The 20365-nt window shown below is 39.2% G+C and overlaps 1 protein-coding gene across 1 annotated transcript in view; it reads right to left on the bottom strand.

Annotated features, from left to right (window-relative positions):
- LOC113261995 (disintegrin and metalloproteinase domain-containing protein 5-like) overlaps nt 1-20365 on the bottom strand; it is a 118257-nt gene that overhangs the window by 62775 nt on the left and 35117 nt on the right. Inside the window, exons 5-6 of the mRNA XM_048220722.1 lie at nt 14316-14406; nt 13599-13818 (exon numbers count right to left, since the gene is read on the bottom strand). Coding sequence (XP_048076679.1) covers nt 13599-13818; nt 14316-14406 — 311 coding nt within the window. The remainder of the gene's footprint in view (nt 1-13598; nt 13819-14315; nt 14407-20365) is intronic.

Here is a 20365-nt window from a genome sequence, read left to right on the forward strand (position 1 = left end):
TGTTTTTCTCTGAAAGAGCTTTAAATATGCTCCCCCAACCCTTTCTCTCATTCCAGGTCTGTGTAGACGGGTCTGACGTAATTCTGATGCCTTTGCCTTGGTACATGAGAAATTTCTTTGCCCTGGCCGCTTTCAATACTGTATCCTTGGATCTAATATTTGCGAATTGCTCTATGACGTGACGTGGCGTAGGTTTGTCGTGGTTGAGCTTGGGAGGGGTCCTCTCTGCCTCTTGGACACGAGTGTTTGTTTCACTCGCTAGGTTAGGGAAGTTTTCAGCTACAATTTGTTCAAATATCTCTTCTAGACCTCTGTTTTTCTCCACCCCCTCGGAGATGCCGATGATTCTAACCTTGGATTGTAGTAATCTCCCGTAACCTACATTTGTGGGCTTGGATTTTTTTAAGAGCAGCTTCTATTTTGGTTTTTTCCTCTATTAACCCATCCTCCAATTCACTAACCCGTTCCTCTGCTTCTGTGACCCTGGCTGTCAGAGCCTCTAGTTTTGCCTGCATTTGGCTCATAGAATTTTTAATTTCTGTCAGATTCACTCTCATTTCTGTCCTTAGGAATTCTATATTCTCAGTAACCTTTTCGTTAATAGTTTTTTCAATTCTGCTCATCATTTTGACCATCATTACTCTGAATTCCATTTCTGATACTTTGGTTACATCTATATCCATTATTTCTGTGGCAGAGGCCACAGACTCACTGTCTTTTTTTTTTTGCTGGGGGAGGGCTTCTCCTTCTTGTCATTCTGATGAGGAGAGGTTGTGGGGTTGTCCAGAGCCCAAATTATTGACTGGGTCCCAGGCCGTGCCCCTTGTTTTATAGGGATCTTAGGGATGTGGGCTTCTTCTTTAAAGATTTTATTTATTTATTTATGTGGCAGCCAACCAGAGAGAGAGGGAACAGAAGCAGGGGAGTGGGAGAGGAAGAAGCAGGCTCCCAGCGGAGGAGCCCGATGAGGGACTCCTTTCTGGAACGCTGGGATCACGCCCTAAGCCGAAGACAGGCGCTCAATGACTGCGCCACCCAGGCACCCGGGTTGTGGGCTTCTTGATTTTTCAGCCTGCCTTCTGTGTTCTGGGGGAGGGGCCTGCCGCGCCGATACTCAGGCAACCCTGTTTGGGTAGAGTCTCTGTGTCCCCTGCGAGGGGGGATGGGGATGGGCACTCTCTGAGCCGGTATTTCCAGGCTTTTGTTCTCTGGCGGCTTTCCCTGGCGGTTTGCTGTGCTTCTTCTGAGAGTCAGAGCAGCAGCGGCCAAATTTCAGCCTCTGTCACGGAACAGAAGGATTGCGGCTGTTCTCTACTAATGTTCTGGCCACTTTAACTCTGTTACTGTTGGTGCTGCTCAACCCTGTAGCGTCCCGGGATGTGCGCCCCACACCCGGCGTCCCAGCCCTCACTTCCAGGGCCGGCGCGTCTCTGTCCTTTGTGTTTCTAACGCCGCCAGCCGCCAGCCGCCCCGCGCGCGCTCCGGAAGCTCCCGGTCTCAGTCTGGATCCAGTGAGCGCACTGGATTCCGGTGTTCCGCGAGATGCCTGGTGGCGCGCGTACCCGGCTCACGGTCTCAGTCTGCTGTTTTGTGGGTGCCGACAGAGAGCCCGCCCGCTCCCCCGTGCAAGTGGCTACCGCTTCCTGGCGCCCGAACGCGGCGGCTCCCTCCCCCTTCCGTTTATCTTCCGATATCTGTGCACAGTTTCATGGCTCCCCGCTTCGTACCTCAATACTCAGCGCTGGAGATGTTCATTTGTAGAGATCCAGATGCATCTTCCTGCGTCTCAGGCTGGTTCCGTGGTTGTTTAGGCTGGTCTGGTACCTATCCAGCTCGACTCGGGGGACCGGCTGAAAAAGGTGTCTCCTACTCCTCCGCCATCTTAACTCCTCCTCCTCCGCTTAGGAAGGAACAGTGAGTGAATGGGATCTGTAGGGGCTAATTTTAAGTGTCAAGTTGGCTAGGCTATGATGCACAGTTGTTTGGTCAAACACTAGTCTAGATTGTGATGTGAAGATATTTTTTAGATGTAATTAACATTTAAATAGGTAAAGATTTTGAATAAAGCAAATTACCCTCCATAATGTGGGTGGGACCCATCCAATCAGTTGAAGGCCTTAAGAGCAAAGACTGAGATTTTCCCAAAAAAGAAAGTGTTCTTTTCTGGACTGCAACATAGAAACCAACATTAATTTCCATTCTGCTGCTCTGCAGAATTCAGAATCAAGACTAAAACATCAACTCCTCCCTGAATTTGCAGACTGCCTGATTGTCCTACAGATTTTGAACTTGCCAACTCCCACTGTTAAATGAATTCCTTGAAATAAACTACTCGTTCTGTCTCTGTAAATACACACACACACACACACACACACACACACTATTGATTCTGTTTCTCTGGAGAACCCTAATACAATATCCATAGACAAAAAAAAATCATGACCTAAATTTCACACCTCATTCAAAAATTTACTCAAAATAAAAGATGTTTAGGAAAACACAAGGCAGAAAACTTTTGGGTATCTAGGACTAGACAAAGAGCTCTTTAAGTTGACTTGAAAGTGTTTACTCTGAAAGCCCATGAGGAGAATGAAAATTAAGCTACAGATTAAAAGAAAATATTTACAAGCCACATAACAGACAAAAAAAATTAGTATCCAGTATAGAAATCTCAAAACTTGACAATAAAAAAAAAATCTAAGTTAGAAAATGTGAAAAGGACTTCAGGAGAAATTTTACTGACAACAATATATAAATGGCACATAAATGCACAAAAAGATATACATCATTAGTCATTAAGGAAATGCAAATTAAAACCACAATGAGATATCACTATCTACCTATTAGAATGGCTAAAATAAAAATTACTGATAACACCAAATGCTGGTGAAGATGCAGAGAAACTGGGTATCTCATTATTGCTGATGGAGTTAAAGAAGTACAGCCACTCCGGAAAACAGATTTGCAATCCCTTAAGAAATTAAATATACATAGGCCACATGGCTCAGCAACTGCATTCCAGGGGAATGAAAAATTATGTCCACATAAAAACCTCCACAAATGTCAATAGCAACTTTGTTTGTAACAATTGAAAACTGGAAACAACCCAAATACTTTTTTTTTTTAAGATTTATTTATTTGAAAGAGAGTGCATGTGAGAGTGGGGGTAGGGGCAGAAGGAAAGGGGTATTGAGAATCCTCTAGCAGACTCCCTGCTGAGCACAGAGCCTGATGCAGGGCTTGATCCCAGAATCCTGAGATCATGACCTGAACCAAAATCAAGAGTTGGGCACTTAACCAAGTGAACCACCCAGGTGCCCCCCAAATACTCTTAATGGTTAAGAATGAATGGTTAGGGAGGAAGGTGAGATGGCTGTTTCAACCGGTCCCTTGAATTTAGCTGGATGTCTACCAAAAACCACTCTGAACACCCACGAAATCAGCCTGAGATATAAGAATATATATCTAGATCTTTACAAGCAGAAAAGCACGGCTTTTTGTGAGGTAGGAAGGGTGGAGTCGTCAATCAGCCTGAAGTTACCAGAAGATTACCAGAAGGGGGAGGGAGCCTCCATAAGCAGGCTCCTGGAAAGTGATATAACACCGGAGCGCAAAATCGGAACCCTCAGAAATCTGCTCTAGGGAGAAACATCTCGTCTGAAAGGAGCTCTGGAAATAAAAAGGCAGAATTATAGGGGAAGCACTGTGGTCTCAGGATACTAGAGGCCTCAGAGCCAAAGGGGCTTCCTGGACCAGCAAAGTACATGAGCAGTGAAGCCAGGAAGCAGGTAATGGTCAGCGAGCCCAGGAAGGGTCTCTCAGCTCAGATCGCCATGAACTGCTGGTTGAGAATTGCTCTTCTCTTGGGCAGCCTGAAAAAATCAGAAGCCTGCACCCGCAACCAGGCAAAAACTTGCAGAGCAGGAGCAGCCGTGAAAGGGCTCTAGAGCATCGCCCAGACAGGATCCAGGAGCTGCCACTGCATGCAGGAGCCTGGGGCCACTTGCGATTTTAGAATCATAAAGGGCAGGGATTCTCCAGGGCCCCTAGAACGACCTGAGAGAGTCACTGTGGGCGCGCACTGTGAGAGGCGCTGGTTTTCAATGGCACACACAGAAACAGAGACTGATGGTCCTGGAGGATAAGGTGAAGAGAGCAGAATAGGAGTCACTGAGGGTGTGTACCGCAGGAGGCTCTGGTTTTCCACATTGCACGCAGAAACAGAGACTGTCCTGGAGGATTTAGGGAAAGAGAGCAGGTTGCAATTCTCGGCTCTGGGCCAGAGGTTTGGGTGCAGCCATTTTTGCTCTGACCCTTCAAAGAGGCTCGGACAGCCCACCAGGGAACAAGAGCACAGAGGTCCAGTTCCCGCTGAGCCCAACCCCCCAACAGGGAAAAGGGGAACTCTGCCTAAGCAGAGCTACTTGAGAAACTGCATGACAGACCCCTCCCCCAGAAGAGGGGCTGGAAGACCAAGAGGACAACAACCCTATGGATCCCATAAGATGGTAAAATCCCAACGCCAGGGAAAATTGTGCATTGAGCTCCAGGCGTTGCCTCACGGCTCCTTCATTTTTCTGATGATACTCTCTTTCTTTTTACTCTTTCTCTTCTGCTTTTTCTCTGTTTTTACTTTTTACCGTTTTCTCCTTTCTACTAGAGGCTTAGTGTACCAACTTATATTCCATAGTATCTTTTTACACCTATATTTTTGGGCTTTTTCACACGCATATTGTTTTATACATACGTGCTTTTTGCAGTCCCTTTTTCAGTATTCATTTCTGCTTTTTCACACCTATATTTTTCCATAACTATTTTTTGTGCTTTTTCACACCTATATTCTTTCACACCTCTATTTTTTGGTATTTTTCACACCTATATTTTTAATGCTTTTCCACACCTATATATTTATAGATATATGACTTATTGTAGTGCTTCTTCACACCCATATTTTTTAATAAATATATACTTCACTGTAGTCCTTTTTTCACTATTCAATTTTACCTTTTTAAATATACAAGTTTTACTTCCCTTGTAATTTTGGGAAGGAGTGTCTTCTAATAAACCAAAATACACCCAGGAACAACTGAAACATCTGCTTTGTCCACACAGAGATAAAAGCCCCTTCCCCTGACCCCCACTTTTTAAATTTTTAAAAATTTTATAAATTTTATTCTTGTGTTTCATTTTGGCTTTGTTTTTTCAGTGGTGGCTTCTGACCACTCCATATTTTCCTAGGGTGCATCTTGTTTGGATCATGGTTGATATTTTGGACTCTGTACACTCTCTCAACCATCCCTCAACAGAATGACTAGGAGGAGGAACTCCCAACAATGAAAAGAACCAGAGACAATGGCCTCTGCCTTAGATCTAATGGATATGGATATGAGCAAAATGTCAGAGGTAGAATTCAGGATAGCAATCATGAAGTCAATAGCTAGGCTTCAGAAAAACATTAACGACAATATAGAATCTCTAAGGACAGAAATGATATCTAACCAGGCTGAACTAAAAAAAAAAAATGCTACTAATGAGAGCCAGTATAAACTGGATACTCTAACAGCCAGGGTAAAAGAGGCAGAAGAGAGAATTAGTGATCTAGAAGACAAGCTAATGGAAAAGAAGGAAGTGGAGAAAAACAGACATAGGCTGCTAGTAGCACATGAGAAAAGGATTGCAGAGATTTATGATGCCATGAAACATTTCAATGTCAGGAATATTAGGATCCCTGAGGGAGTGGAGAGAGACAGGGGGCTAGAAGGTATATTTAAGCAAATCATAACTGAGAACTTCACTAGTCTGGGGAAGGAAACAAACACTTGAGTCCAAGAGGCAGAGAGGACCCCTCCCAAAATAAATAAAAATAGATCAACACCCTGACATACAATAGTGAAGCTTGCAAATTTGACAGCCAAGGAAATAATCTGGAGACTAGCCAGAGAGAGGAGGTTCCTTACATATGGAGAGGGGAACATCAAAATAACATCAGACCTGTCCACTAAAACCTGGCAAGCCAGAAAAGCCTGTCAAGACATATTCAGGGTACTAAATAAATATAACATGCAGCCAAGAATACTTTATCCAGCAAGGCTATCATTCAGAATGGATGGAGAGACAAAGAGCTTTCAAGACAGGCAGAAACTGAAAGAATATGTGACCACTGAGCCAGCCCTGCAAGAAATATTAAGGGTAATTCTGTAAATGAAGAGAGACCACAAGAGTCACACAGACCAGAAAGAAACAAAAAATCTATAGAAACAGGGGCTGTACAGGCAATATGATGGCCCTAAATTCATATCTTTCAATAGTCACCCTAATGTAAATGGGCTAAATGTTCCCATGAAAAGCCACAGGGCTGCAGATTGGATAAAAAAGAAGGACCCATCCATATGCTGTGTACAAGAGACTCATTTTGAACCTAAAGACCCCTCCAGATTGAAATTGAGGGGATGGAGAACCATCTACCACACTGATGGATCTCAAAAAAAAAAAAGCTAGGGTAACAATCCTCATATCAGACAAATTAGATTTGAAAACAAACACTGTAGTAAGAGATGTAGAGGAACACTATATTATACTTAAAGGGTCTATCCAACAAAAGATCTAACAATTGTAACTATCTATGCCCCCAACATGGGAGCAGCCAACTACATAAAACAACTGTTAACCAAAATAAAGAATCATATTGCTAATAATACATTAATAGTAGGAGACCTCAACACTCCAGTCTCAGTAGTGGACAGATCTTCTAAGCAGAATATCAACAAAGAAACCAGAACTTTGAATGACACATTGGACCAGATGGACTTCATAGGTACATACAGGACATTCCATCCTAAAACAACAGAATACTCATTCTTCTCCGGTGCACATGGAACTTTCTCCAAAATAGACCACATACTGGTCACAAATCAGGTCTCAACTGATACCAAAAGATTAGGATTATTCCAGGCATATTTTCAGACCACAGTGCTTTGAAACTGGAACTCAATCACAAGAAAAGATTTGGAAGGAATTCAAACACTTGGAAGTTAAGGAGAATCCTCCTAAAGAATGATTGGGTCAACCAGGAAATTAAGGAAGAACTTAAACAATTCATGGAAGCTAATGAGAATGAAAACACATTGGTCTAAAACCTATGAGATACTGCAAAGGTGGTCCTAAGGGTAAAATACATAGCCATCTAAGCCTCTCTCAGAAAAGGAGAAAAATCCCAAATGCAGAAGCTAACCTTACACCTAAAGGAGCTGGAGAAAAAACAGCAAAGAAAACCTAAACCAAGCAGGAGAAGAGAAATAATAAAGATTAGAGCAGAGATCAATGAAACAGAAGCCAGAAAAACAGTAGAACAGATCAGCAAAACTAGATGCTGGTTCTTTGAAAGAATTAATGAGATTGATAAACCTCAGGCCAGACTTTTCCAAAAGAAAAGGGAAAGGACCTAAATCAATAAAACCATGAATGAAAGGGAAGAGATCACAATTAATACCAAGGAAATAGAAACAATGATTAGAAATTATTATGAGCAACTATATGCCAACAAATTAAACAACCTGGAAGAAATGGATGCCTTCCTGGAAACATAAACTACCAAGACTGACACAAGAAGAAATAGACAATCAGAATATACCAATAACCAGTAATGAAACTGAAGCAGTCACCAAAAACCTCCTAAAAAACAAGAGTCCAGGGCCAGATGGCTTCCCAGGAGAATTCTACCAAACATTTAAAGAAGAAAGAATACCTATTCTCCTGAACCTGTTTCAAAAAATAGAAACAGAAGGAAAACTTCCAAACTCATTCTATGAGGCCAGCATTACCCTGATCCCAAAACCAGGCAAAGACCCCATCCAAAAGGAGAATTACAGCCCAATATCCCTGAAGAATATGGATGCCAAAATTTTTAACATGATCCTAGCCAATAGGATCTAACAGTACATTAAAAGGATTATCCATCACAACCAGATGGGATTTATCCCTAGGATGCAAGGATGGTTCAACTTTGGCAAATCGATCAACAGGATAGAGCACATTGATAAAAAGAAAAGACAAGAACCGTATGATCCTCTCAATGGCTGCAGAAAAAGCATTTGACAAAATACAGCATCCGTTCCTGATTAAAACTCTTCAGAGTGTAGGCATAGAGGAAAAGTACCTCAATATCATAAAAGCCATCTATGAAAAGCCCACAATGAATATCATTCTTAATAGGGAAAAGCTGAGAGCTTTTCCCTTAAGGTCAGGAACACAACAGGGATGCCCACTCTCACCATGATTGTTCAACATAGTACTAGAAGTCCTAGCCTCAGCAATCAGACAACAAAAAGAAATAAAAGGCATCCAAACTGGCAAAGAAGTCAAACTCTCTCTCTTCACAGATGACATGATATTAAATGTGGAAACCCAAAGACTCCACCCCCAAATTACTAACACTCATACAACAATTCAGTAATGTGGCAGGATAGAAAATCAATGCACAGAAATCAGTTGCATTTCTATACACTAACAATGTAACTGAAGAAAGAGAAATTAAGGAATTGATTCCATTTACAATAGCACCAAAAACTGTAAGATACCTAGGAATAAACCTAACCAAAGACGTAAAGGATCTGTACTCTAGAAACTATAGAACACTTATGAAAGAAATTGAGGAAGACACAAAGAGATGGAAAAACATTCCACGCTCATGGATTGGAAGAATAAACATTGTTAAAATGCCTATGCTGCCCAGAGCAATCTACACTTTCAGTGCCATCCCTATCAAAATACCATTGGCATTTTACACAGAGCTGGAACTAACAATCCTAAAATCTGTATGGAATGAGAAAAGACAGGGGAATGTTGAAACAGAAAACTAAAGCTGGGGGCATCACGATGTCTGAATTTAAGGTATATTACAAAGCTGTGGTCACCAAGACAGCATGGTACTGGCACATAAACTGACACATAGATCAATGAAACAGAATAGAGGCCCCAGAAATGGACCCTCAACTCTACGGTCAATCAATCTTTGAGAAAGCAGGAAAAAAATATCCAATGGAAAAAAAGACAGTCTCTTCAGTAAATAGGGCTGGGAACATTGGATAGCCCCATGCCGAAGAATGAAACTGGACCATTCTCTTATACCATACACAAAGATAAACTCAAAATGGATGCAAGACCTCAAGGTGAGACAGGAATCCATCAAAATCCTAGAAGTTAACATAGGCAGCAACCTGCTCACCATCGCCACAGCAACTTCTTCTGAGACATGTCTCCAAAGGCAAGGGAAACAAAAGCAAAAATGAACTTTTGGGACTTCATCAAGATAAAAAGCTTCTGCACAGCAAAGGAAAGAGTCCACAAAACTAAGAGGTAACCCATGGAATGGGAAAGGGCTGGTATCCAAGATCTATAAAGAACTTCTCAAACTCAACACCCAAAAAAACAATCCAGTCAAAAAATGGGCAGAAGACATGAACAGACATTTATCCAAAGAGGACATACAAATGGCTAAGAGAAACATGAAAAAATGTTCAATATCACTAGCCATCAGGAAAATACAAATCAAAATCACAATGAGGTACCACCTTACACCAGTTAGAATGGCAAAAATTAGCAAGGCAGGAAACAACAAATGTTGGTGAGGTTGTGGAGAATAGGCAACCCTCATACACCATTTGTGGGAATGCAAGCTGGTGCGGCCATTCTAGAAAACAGTATGGAGTATCCTCAAGACATTAAAAATAGAGCTACCCCACGACCCAGCAATTACACTAGTAGGTATTTACCCCACAGATACAGATGCAGTGAAAAGAAGGGGCACGTGCATACCAATGTTCATAGCAGCAATGTCCGCAATAGCCAAACTGTGGAAGGAGCCCAGATGCCCTTCCACAGATGAATGGAGAAGGAAGTGGTACATATATACAATGGAATATTACTCAGCCATCAGAAAGGATAAATACCCAGCATTTGTATTAACATGGATGCAACTGGAGGAGATAATGCTAAGTGAAATAAGTCAAGCAGAGAAAGACAATTATCGTATGATTTCACTCATATGTGGAACATAAGGGATAGCACAGAGGACCATAGGGGAAGGGAGGGAAAACTGAAGGGGGGAAATCAGAGAGGGAGAGAAACCATGAGGAACTCTGCACCCTGGGAAACAAACTGAGGGTTTCAGAAGAGACAGGAGTGGGGGTATGGGGTAGCCAGGTGATGGATATTAAGGAGGCCACGTGTTGTGATGAGCCCTGGGTGTTATATGCAACTAATGAATTGTTGAACACTAAATCAAAAACTAATGATGTACTATAAGTTGGCTAACTGAACATAATAAAAAAATATAAATATAAAAATAATTACACTGAAAAAAAGAATGAATGGTTACACAAAGTGTTGTATATTCATACAATGTAATATTATTCAGCACTAAATATGAACTATTGACATGTGTGGCTTTCTAGATAGATCCCAAGGATTTTATGCTGGGTGACAAAAACTTATCTCTAGACGTTACTACATAATTCTATTATTATAACATTCTCCAAATGACAGAATTATAGAGATAGAGAACTGATTAAAACACAGCATTGGGTATACAGCAGAAAGGTATGACTACAAAATGAAGCCATGACAGAGTTCCACTTCGGTCATGGAATAGTTCTGTATTTTGATTATGATGGTGGTTCCATGAATATAAATTTTATATAATTGCACAGAATTACACACACACAACACACACACATATACACATTTTTGTAAAAAGAAATGAAATCTAAATAAGATTTCTACCGAAGGCAATTTCCTGCTTTTTATATTGTACAGGTTAAAGATATTAAGACAATATGGCTGTTGGATAGACAGGACCTCTCTAACCTATTTTCCATTGAAGTATAATTATTTCAAAATTAAAAGTTAATTAAAGAAAAAAAAAAGACTACCAAAAACTGTGGCTAATTCTGGGTGAGTTCTGGGTAATGGTTTTCCTTCTTCATATTTATCTCTATTTCAAAAATTATTCAAAGATATATAACCTGTTTAATTTATATTTCTATTAATTTTGTAATATTAAAAATATTTGAAAAATGTTATAAACACTAAAAATACTGGGAATACATGTTCTGCAATATAAAGAAAATTTATCTCTAGGTGATGGTACTATGAATGATTTTTTCCTTTTCTGTATTTTCAAGTCATTTTTGATCTATGTGTATTATTTCATAATGGAAAAATTGCATTTATTTTAATAAATCAAATAACATTCAGCCAGATAAAATAATAAGGAAGCACTCTAGAACTGATGTAAATTAGTTACCACAAAATGTGTTAAGCAGAAAAATGTGCAAAAGCATTTATAGTATAATACTTTTTGTTTAACAAAGGAGATATAAAAAATGTATATATCTGCTCCATTGTGCAAAAAATAAAAGGTAAGATAACTAAAACTAAACAAAAACTAAGATTATAGAAACTAATAATAAAAACTAATTGTTTCTCTATTGGGAGTAGGGGAGAGTAATGAGAATGGATAGAAGGTTTGCAGGGATGGGAATGGAGTGGAAGGATAAAAAATGATAATTCCCTGAATATAACCATATACAGTTTTGAATATTTTAATTTTTTTTGAAGACTGTATTTATTTGAGAGAGAGAGAGCTCATGTGTGTAGGAGTGGGGGGGAGGGTAGGAGCAGAGGGAAAGACACAAGCTGAACACAGAGCCAGTCTCGAAGCTCAGTCTCACAACCCTGAGATTACAACCTGAGCTAAAATCAACAGTTGGGCATTTAACTGACTGAGCCACCCAGGTGCCCCTATAGTTTTGAAACTTAAAATTCCTTTTATATTTCACATATCAGAACCTAAAATAAAATAAAATGAACAGGACAGGACAGGGGGAAATCCAAAAAGCTTACTGTTTTTCAAATGAACAATCTAACCACATTAAGAAGGAAAAATGAATTAACCCAAATAATTTTTGGAATAAAATATTTTTACGTATGTTTTTAGGCTAAGGGCAAAAAGAATTTCACAGTGGAACGAGCTAGCAATTCTGAGATAGTTTAATGTGTATTCCAAAGGCATCCAAGGACGGAATTTTTATATATCACTGTCAAAGAAAGTGTCAAAGTATATCACTATCAAAGAAAATAGTCACAAATATGAAAAGGTAAGAGGCTAGAATGAACCCTATATTGCGGATTCAACTTGAAAGTGTAATTTTGACCTCATGATTTTTAATGTAGATATGTAGATATAGAAATAGATACAAAATTTGATTGTAAATATACATACATATGTGTATATATATATGCATAGATTCATATATATGTATCTGTATGTTTTCATATACACTAATAGTATATAGACATAGATATACATTCCCTACCTCTGTCTGCTGATGGCTCCAGAAGTGACAGTCTCATAGCAAAAAGCAAAATTAATACCTAGATCTTGGTTTCTAAATATCATTTCCCATTCAAATGAACCAGAGTGTCTTGGCGAATGGCTTATTTTAGGAACTGGGGCAGGAAACATTCAATATGAATGTAGAACATCTTGTGATTCTGGAAAGTAAGGTAGCACTCAAAAAGAAAAAAAAAATCCCACAATGTTAAGAGTTTGTCAAAGAGACATGAGTTGACTGAAAGAACTCCCAATGGCCAAAGCTAGAAAAACTTGAACAATGAAATCAATAAAGTAGTATTGGATTATAACCCAGACCATAACATAAATATCCATGAGTTTATACTGTTACAAATAAATGACTGAATAAATAAATGGAGAACAGACAAACCTTTGGTGCAGAGGAATTCAAAATAATTTATGGAGCTACTGAGCCCCCATGAAGGGGAAACATAACTTCCTACTCCTTAAATATGGGCTTTGCACAGTAACTTCTTTCAAGGAAGTACAATATGGAAAGGGAAATAAAGAGTAACTTAACAGTGAGAAATTTGACATATATTACCTCAGGCAGGTAATCAAGGTTAACATCAACACTTGATAATGATATGATGAAAGATACTTTACCTCTGGGGTTTTCCTCCCAAGAATACGTAAACCCAGCCTAATCATAAGAGAAACATTAGACAAATTTTAATTTGCGGGACATTCTACAGAATACCTGACCAGTTCTTGAAACTGTCAAGGCCATCAAAAACAAAGAAATTATGAGAAACCATCACTGTCAAGAGAAGCCAATGAAAACGTAACTAACAAATGTAATGTGGTATTCTGGGTGGAATCCTGGAAAAGACATTAGGTAAAAGAAATCTGAATGAAGTATGGAATTTATTTAATATAATGTATGAACATTATTATTTCTTTGATTATAACAAATGTACTATATTATTGTTAGATGTTAATAACTGGGAAAATTGGATATGTTGCTTATAGAGTAATGGTATGTTCTAAAACTGGATATGGTGATGATTGTACAATTCCAAACATTAATCAAAAGCAATGACTTGTACATATCATGGCTGACTATTATGGTAAACAATATTTCAACAAGACTGTTTAAAAAAGAATTGCTTGGTATATTGCCAAAATGAGTATAACTATAAAAAAATAATTTTTAAAACACTTGAAAATTTGTAGTTCTTATTACCATATCAGGACCACACACAGTGCCATCTTGTACAAATGTATCATCTCTCTCTTCGGGTAAATCAATTGTTGTCCATGGATTTTTAGGGATTTTATCTGTGACTCGAAATGTAGATACACACATTTCTTCTCGGACATGCGTGTAAATGATAGATAAATTTGCACGTGATATTAATGCTTTGTGTGGCCAGGCACAAACTAGTTTTCCACATAGGAGATTACTAGAAGCACAAGGCAGAAAAAAATTCTCTTATTATTTACTGAAATAACACAGATTGTGATATACTTTAGTTTAAAAAAAAAAGTGTCTTACTCATTTAACTCCAGGTCACAACAATATTCTTTCAGAAAACTTTTTGAACACATTGATTTATGTGCAATTGGCTATTTTTGTTCCATGAGGCTACGTGCCAAGGGAAAAACTAATGATATTTGCAATCTGACAGCCCTGGTCTGTCTTAAATTAACTTCGGAAATTTGAGCAAATTATCACCAGTCTTTAAGTCTTTCATTCGTAAAATAGAATAAAAAATTCTTACTACAAATATCATCATTGTATCATTATAGGCACTGAATACATGTCATTTGCAGGCAATGGGTATACTGTTCAGTTCAGATCATGAAACAAAGAAACTTGTGGTAAATTCCCATATATTCTAGGATCTTAGCAATATATAACCTAAATCCCAATCAAAATTATAAATTTCTAAATACATACGGATAAGCACAAAACTTTCGGCCACAGTTTCCATATCTATCTCCTCTTGAATTTACTTCATCATAACAAGCAAATGGACCACCTCTAGAAGCTAAAAGAAAAAAAAAAACCTTCAGTAAAATACAGTACATAATTCCAATACTCATTGTAGAAATAATAAACTTACTTTGGAAATTATAATGTGATACCTAAGGAGGTTTATAATTACCTAGCATTAAAAAGTTGCTGAGGTAGCTTTTGGGGAGGCAAGATGGAAGAGGAGTAGGAGACCCTGTTTCAACCTGTCCCCTGAATTTAGTTGGATATCTACCAAACCATTCTGAAGACCCACGAAATCAGCCTGAGATGTAAGAATGTGTATCTGGATCTCTACAAGCAGAAAAGCGTTGCCTATTGCAAGGTAGGAAGGGCAGAGTCATGAAGCTGCAGGGAGATATCAGAAGATAAAGAGAAAGGGAGGGAGCCTCCATAAACTGGCTCCTGGAAAGTGATGTAACACCGGAGCACAAAAGTGTCCCGTGCCAGGGACCAGACAAAAACTTGCAGAGTGGTAGCAGCCAGGAAAGGTCTCTAGAGTAGCAGCCAAATAGGTCCAGGAGCCTCAGGTATGTGTGCGAGCCCAAGGATGCTCTCAGTTTTAGAAGCACCAACAGCAGGGACACTCTTGGGCCCCGGGACAGCCTCTGAGTGAGTAACTGTGGGCACGCACCATGAGAGGCTATGGTTTTTGGCAGCGCACACAGAAACGGAGGGTTTAGTGAAGAGTGCAGACTGCAATTTTTGTGCTCTGGTCCAGAGATTTGGGTGCAGTCATTTTTGCTCTGAACCTCTAGGAGGCACAGAAAGCGCCCAGAGAACAAAAGCTCAAAAAAAACAGTTTCCACTGACCCACCCCCCCCACAGGGGGTTAGAGCACCTCTGAGGGTTGCCTGAGAAACAGCAAGATAGGCCCCTCCCCCAGAACACCAGGTGGAAGAACAACAGGATGACAAACCTAGGGTCCCCATAAAACTGTAAAATCCCAATGCAGCGGGAAAATAGTACATTGAGCTCCAGTCGTTGCCTCATGGTTTGTTTATGTTTCAGATTCAACTCTCTTTTTCTTTTTCTTTTGCTTATGCTTCTCTGTTTTGTTTTTTTACCTTTTTCTCATTTCAACTAGATGTTTAATATATCAACTTATATTTCAGAGTGGTTTTTTAACTTGTACTTTTTCACACCTATAATTTTTTGTAAATAGATGCTTCACTGTAGTCCTTTTTTCCTTATTCAATATTACCTTTCCATATATACAAAGTGTTACTTTCCCTGTAATTTTGGAAAGTAGTGTCCTCTAACAAAGAGAACGAAATATACCCAGGAACATCCTACTTTGTCGACACTGAGAAATTATATCCCCCTTCTCCTCACCCCCCCTTTTTTTTCTTTTTTTAAGAATTTTAAAAATTTTATAAATTTTATTCTTGTGTTTCATTTTGGCTTTTTTTTTTTCAGTGGTGGCTTCTGACCGCTTCAAATTTTCCTAGGGAGCATCTAATTTGGGTCGTGGACTCTGTACGCTCCCTCAACCATCTCTCAACAGAATGACTAGGAGGAGGAACTCCCAACAATGAAAAGAACCAGAGACAATGGCCTCTGCCACAGATCTAATGGATATGGATATAAGCAAAATGTCAGAGATAGACTTCAGGGCAGCAATTATGAAGTGAATAGCTAGGCTTGAGAAAAGCATTAGCGACAATATAGAATCTCTAAGGGCAAAATGAGTTCTAATCAGGTCGAACTAAAAAATGCTATGAATGAGATGCAGTCTAAACTGGATACTCCAACAGCCACAATTTAGTGATCTCGAAGATAAGCTGATAGAAACGAGGCAAGCTGAGGGAGATAGGGATAGGCATCTAGAAGCCCATGAGAACAGACTTAGAGAGATCAATGATGCCATGAAATGTTCCCATGTCAGAATTATTGGGATCCCTGAGGGGGTGGAAAGAGAGAGAGGACTAGAAGGTATATTTGAGCAAATCATAGCTGAGAACTTCCCTAATCTGGGGAAGGAAACACACATTTGAGTCCAAGAGGCAGAGAGGACCCCCCTCAAGGGCAATAAAAATAAACCAACATCTCAGCATTTAATAGTAAAGCTTGCAAATCTTAGAGCCAAGGAAGCTATCCTGATAGCAGCTATGGGGAAGAGATTACTTACATAAGGAGGTAGGACCATCAGAATAACATCAGACCTGTCCACAGAGACCTGGCAAGCCAGGAAGGGCTGGGAATACATATTCAGGGTACTAAATGAAAAGAACAGACAGCCAAGAATACTTATCCAGCAAAGCTGTCATTCAAAATGGATGGAGAGACAAAGAGCTTCCAGGACTGGCAGACCCAGAAAAGACCTCGAATCACCAGGGGAATGTTGGGGGGGGGGGAACTGGGGGCATCATGTTGCCTGACTTCAAGCTATATTACAAAGTTGTGGTCACCAAGACAGCATGGTATTGCATATAAACTGACACATAGATCAATGAAACAGAATAGAGGCCCCAGAAATGGACCCTCAACTCTGTGGTCAACCAATCTTTGAGAAAGCAGGAAAAAATATCCAGTGGAAAAAAATCTCTTCAGTAAATAGGGCTGGGAAAATTGGACAGCCCCATGCAGAAGAATGAAACTGGACCATTCTCTTACACGATACACAAAAAACAAACTCAAAATGGATGGAAGACCTCAAGGTGAGACAGGAATCCATCAAAATCCTAGAAGTTAACATAGGCAGCAACCTGTTCAACATCGCCACAACAACTTTTTCTAAGACATGTCTCCAAAGGCAAGGGAAACAAAAGCAAAAATGAATTTTTGGGACTTCATCAAGATAAAAAGCTTCTGTACAGCAAAGGAAAGAGTCCACAAAACTAAGAGGTAACCCATGGAATGGGAAAAGATATTTGTAAATGGTATTACAGATAAAGGGCTGGTTATGCTAAGTGAAACAGTCAAGCAGAGAAAGACAATTATCATATGGTTTCACTCATATATGAAACATAAGGGATAGCACAGAGGACCATAGGGGAAGGGAAGGAAAACGAAGGGGTGGAAATCATAGAGGGAGACAAACCATGAGAGACTCTGGACCCCAGGAAATAAGCTTAGGGTTTCAGAAGAGAAGGGGGTAGAGGAATGGGGTAGCCAGGTGATGGGTATTAAGGAGGGCACATGTTGTGTTGAGCACTGGTGTTATATGTAACTAATGAATCATTGAACACTACATCAAAACTAACGACAGTGGCTAACTGTACTAAATAAATAAATAAATAAATAAATAAATAAATAAAAATAAATAAATAATAAAATTTAAAAAAAAAAATAAAAAAAGGATTGTACCAGGTTTAGAATTAGATAACCTGGCATGGCTTACACCTTGTTTGTTCATAGAGCATTGAATATTTATATGTATTTGACATACTTTCTGCCTTTTAAGATATGTGAGATATAAGGTGAAATGTATGTATTAATTAAATTATTAGTTATGCTACTAATGAAATTAACTGTATTAAACTAAAAAAAGGTTGCTGAGGTAGATTTAGGATTAAAAAGAGAGCTCCTCATTTTAAGCTTTGTAGACTTTGTTAGGTACCAAACAGAAAATAATCAACATTATTCAAATGGCATTATATTATTAGAAATATAAGCATTTGACAAAATACAGCATCCTTTCCTGATTAAAACCCTTCAGAGTGTACGGATAGAGGGTACATTCCTCAATATCATAAAAGCCATCAATGAAAAGCCTACAGCGAATATCATTCTCAATGGGAAAAGATGAAAGCCTTTCCCTTAAGATCAGGAACACGATAAGGATGCCCACTCTCGCCATTATTGTTTAACATAGTACTAGAAGTCCTAGCAACAGCAATCAGACAACAAAAAAGAATAAAACGTATTCAAATTGGCAAAGAAGAAGTCAAACTGTCTCTCTTCGCAGATGAGATGATACTTTATATGGAAAACCCAAAAGACTCCACCCCCAAATTCTAGAACTCATACAACAATTCAGTAATGTGGCAGGATACAAAATCAATGCTCAGGAATCAGTTGCATTTCTATACACAAACAATGAGACTGAAGAAAGAGAAATTAGGGAATCCATTCCATTTACAATAGCACCAAAAATCATAAGATATCTCTGAATAAGCTTAACCAGAGAGGTAAAGGATCTATATTCTAGAAACTACAGAACACTGCTGAAAGACATTGAAGAAGACGCAAAAAGATGGAAAAACATTCCATGCTCGTGGATTGGAAGAATAAACATAGTTAAAATGTCAATGCTACCCATAGCAATCAACACTTTCCACACCATCCCAATGAAAATACCAATGACATTTTTCAAAGAGCTGGAACAAACAATCTTAAAATTTGTGTGGAACCAGAGAAGACCCCAAATCGCCAAGGAAATGTTGAAAAAGAAAAACGAAGCTGGGGGTATCACGTTGCTTGATTTCAAGCTATACTACAAGATGTGATCACAAAGACAGCATGGTACTGGCACAAAAACAGACACATAGACCAATGAAACAGAATAGAGACTCCAGAAATGGACCCTCGGCTCTATGGTCCACTAATCTTTGACAAAGCAGGAAAAAACATCCAGTGGAAAAAAGACAGTCTCTTCAATAAATGGTGCTGGGAAAATTGGACAGCTATATGCAAAAGAATGAAACTTGACCACTCTCTCACACAAAGATAAACTCCAAATGGATGAAAGACCTCTATGTGAGACAGGAATCCATCAAAATCATAGAGGAGAACATAGGCTGTAACCTCCTTGACATTGGCCACGGCAACTTCTTTCATGACACGTCTCCAAAGGCAAGAGAAACAAAAGAAAAAAATGAACTCATGGGACTTTATCAAGATAAAAAGTTCTGCACAGCAAAGGAAACAGTCATCAAAACTAAGAGGCAACCCACAGAATGGGAGTAGATATTTGCAAATGACACTACAGATAAAAGGCTGGTATCCAAGATCTATAAAGAACTTCTCAAACTCAATACACAAGAAACAAATAATCAAATCAAAAAAGGGCAGAAGATATGAACAGACACTTTTTCAATGAAGACATACAAATGGCTAACAGACACATGAAAAAATATTCAAAATCATTAGCCAGCAGGGAAATTCAAATCAAAACCACCTTGAGATACCACCTTACACCACTTAGAATGGAATAATGGACAAGGCAAGAAACAAGAAATGTTGGAGAGGATGTGGAGAAAGGGGAACCCTCTTACACTGTTCGTGGGAATGCAAGTTAGTACAGCCATTTTGGAAAACAGTGTGGAGGTCCCTCAAAAAGTTAAAAATAGAGCTATCCTATGACCCAGCAATTGCACTACTGGGTATTTACCCCAAAGATACAGACATAATGAAGAGAAGGGCCATATGCACCCCAATGTTTATACCTGCATTGTCCACAATAGCTAAATCGTGGAAGGAGCCAAGATGCCCTTCGACAGATGAATGGATAAAGAAAATGTGGTCCATATATACAATGGAATCTTACTCAGCCATCAGAAAGAATGATTACCCAACATTTGCAGCAACATTGATGGGACTGGAGGAGATGATGTTAAGTGAAATAAGTCAAGCAGAGAAAGACAATTATCATATGGTTTCACTCATTTGTGGAACATAAGGAATAGCAGGGAGATTAGTAGGAGAAGGAAGGGAAGAATGAAGGGGGGATAAAGAGAAGGGGGAATGAACCATGAGACTATGGACTCTGGGAAACAAACTGAGGGTTTCAGAGGGGAGGGGAGTTCGGGATTGTGATAGGCCGGTGATGGGTATTAAGGAGGGCACAAATTGCATGGAGCACTGGGTGTTATAGGCAAATAATGAATCGTGGAACACTACATCAAAAACTAATGATGTACTGTATGGTGACTAACATAATATAATAAAAAATTTTTAAAAAAAGAAAGAAAATGGGGGAAAGACCTGAATAGACATTTTTCAAAGAAGACATACAAATGGCCAACAGGTAC

The sequence above is a fragment of the Ursus arctos genome, unplaced genomic scaffold (genome assembly GCF_023065955.2).
Source record: "Ursus arctos isolate Adak ecotype North America unplaced genomic scaffold, UrsArc2.0 scaffold_27, whole genome shotgun sequence".
NCBI lineage: Eukaryota > Metazoa > Chordata > Mammalia > Carnivora > Ursidae > Ursus > Ursus arctos.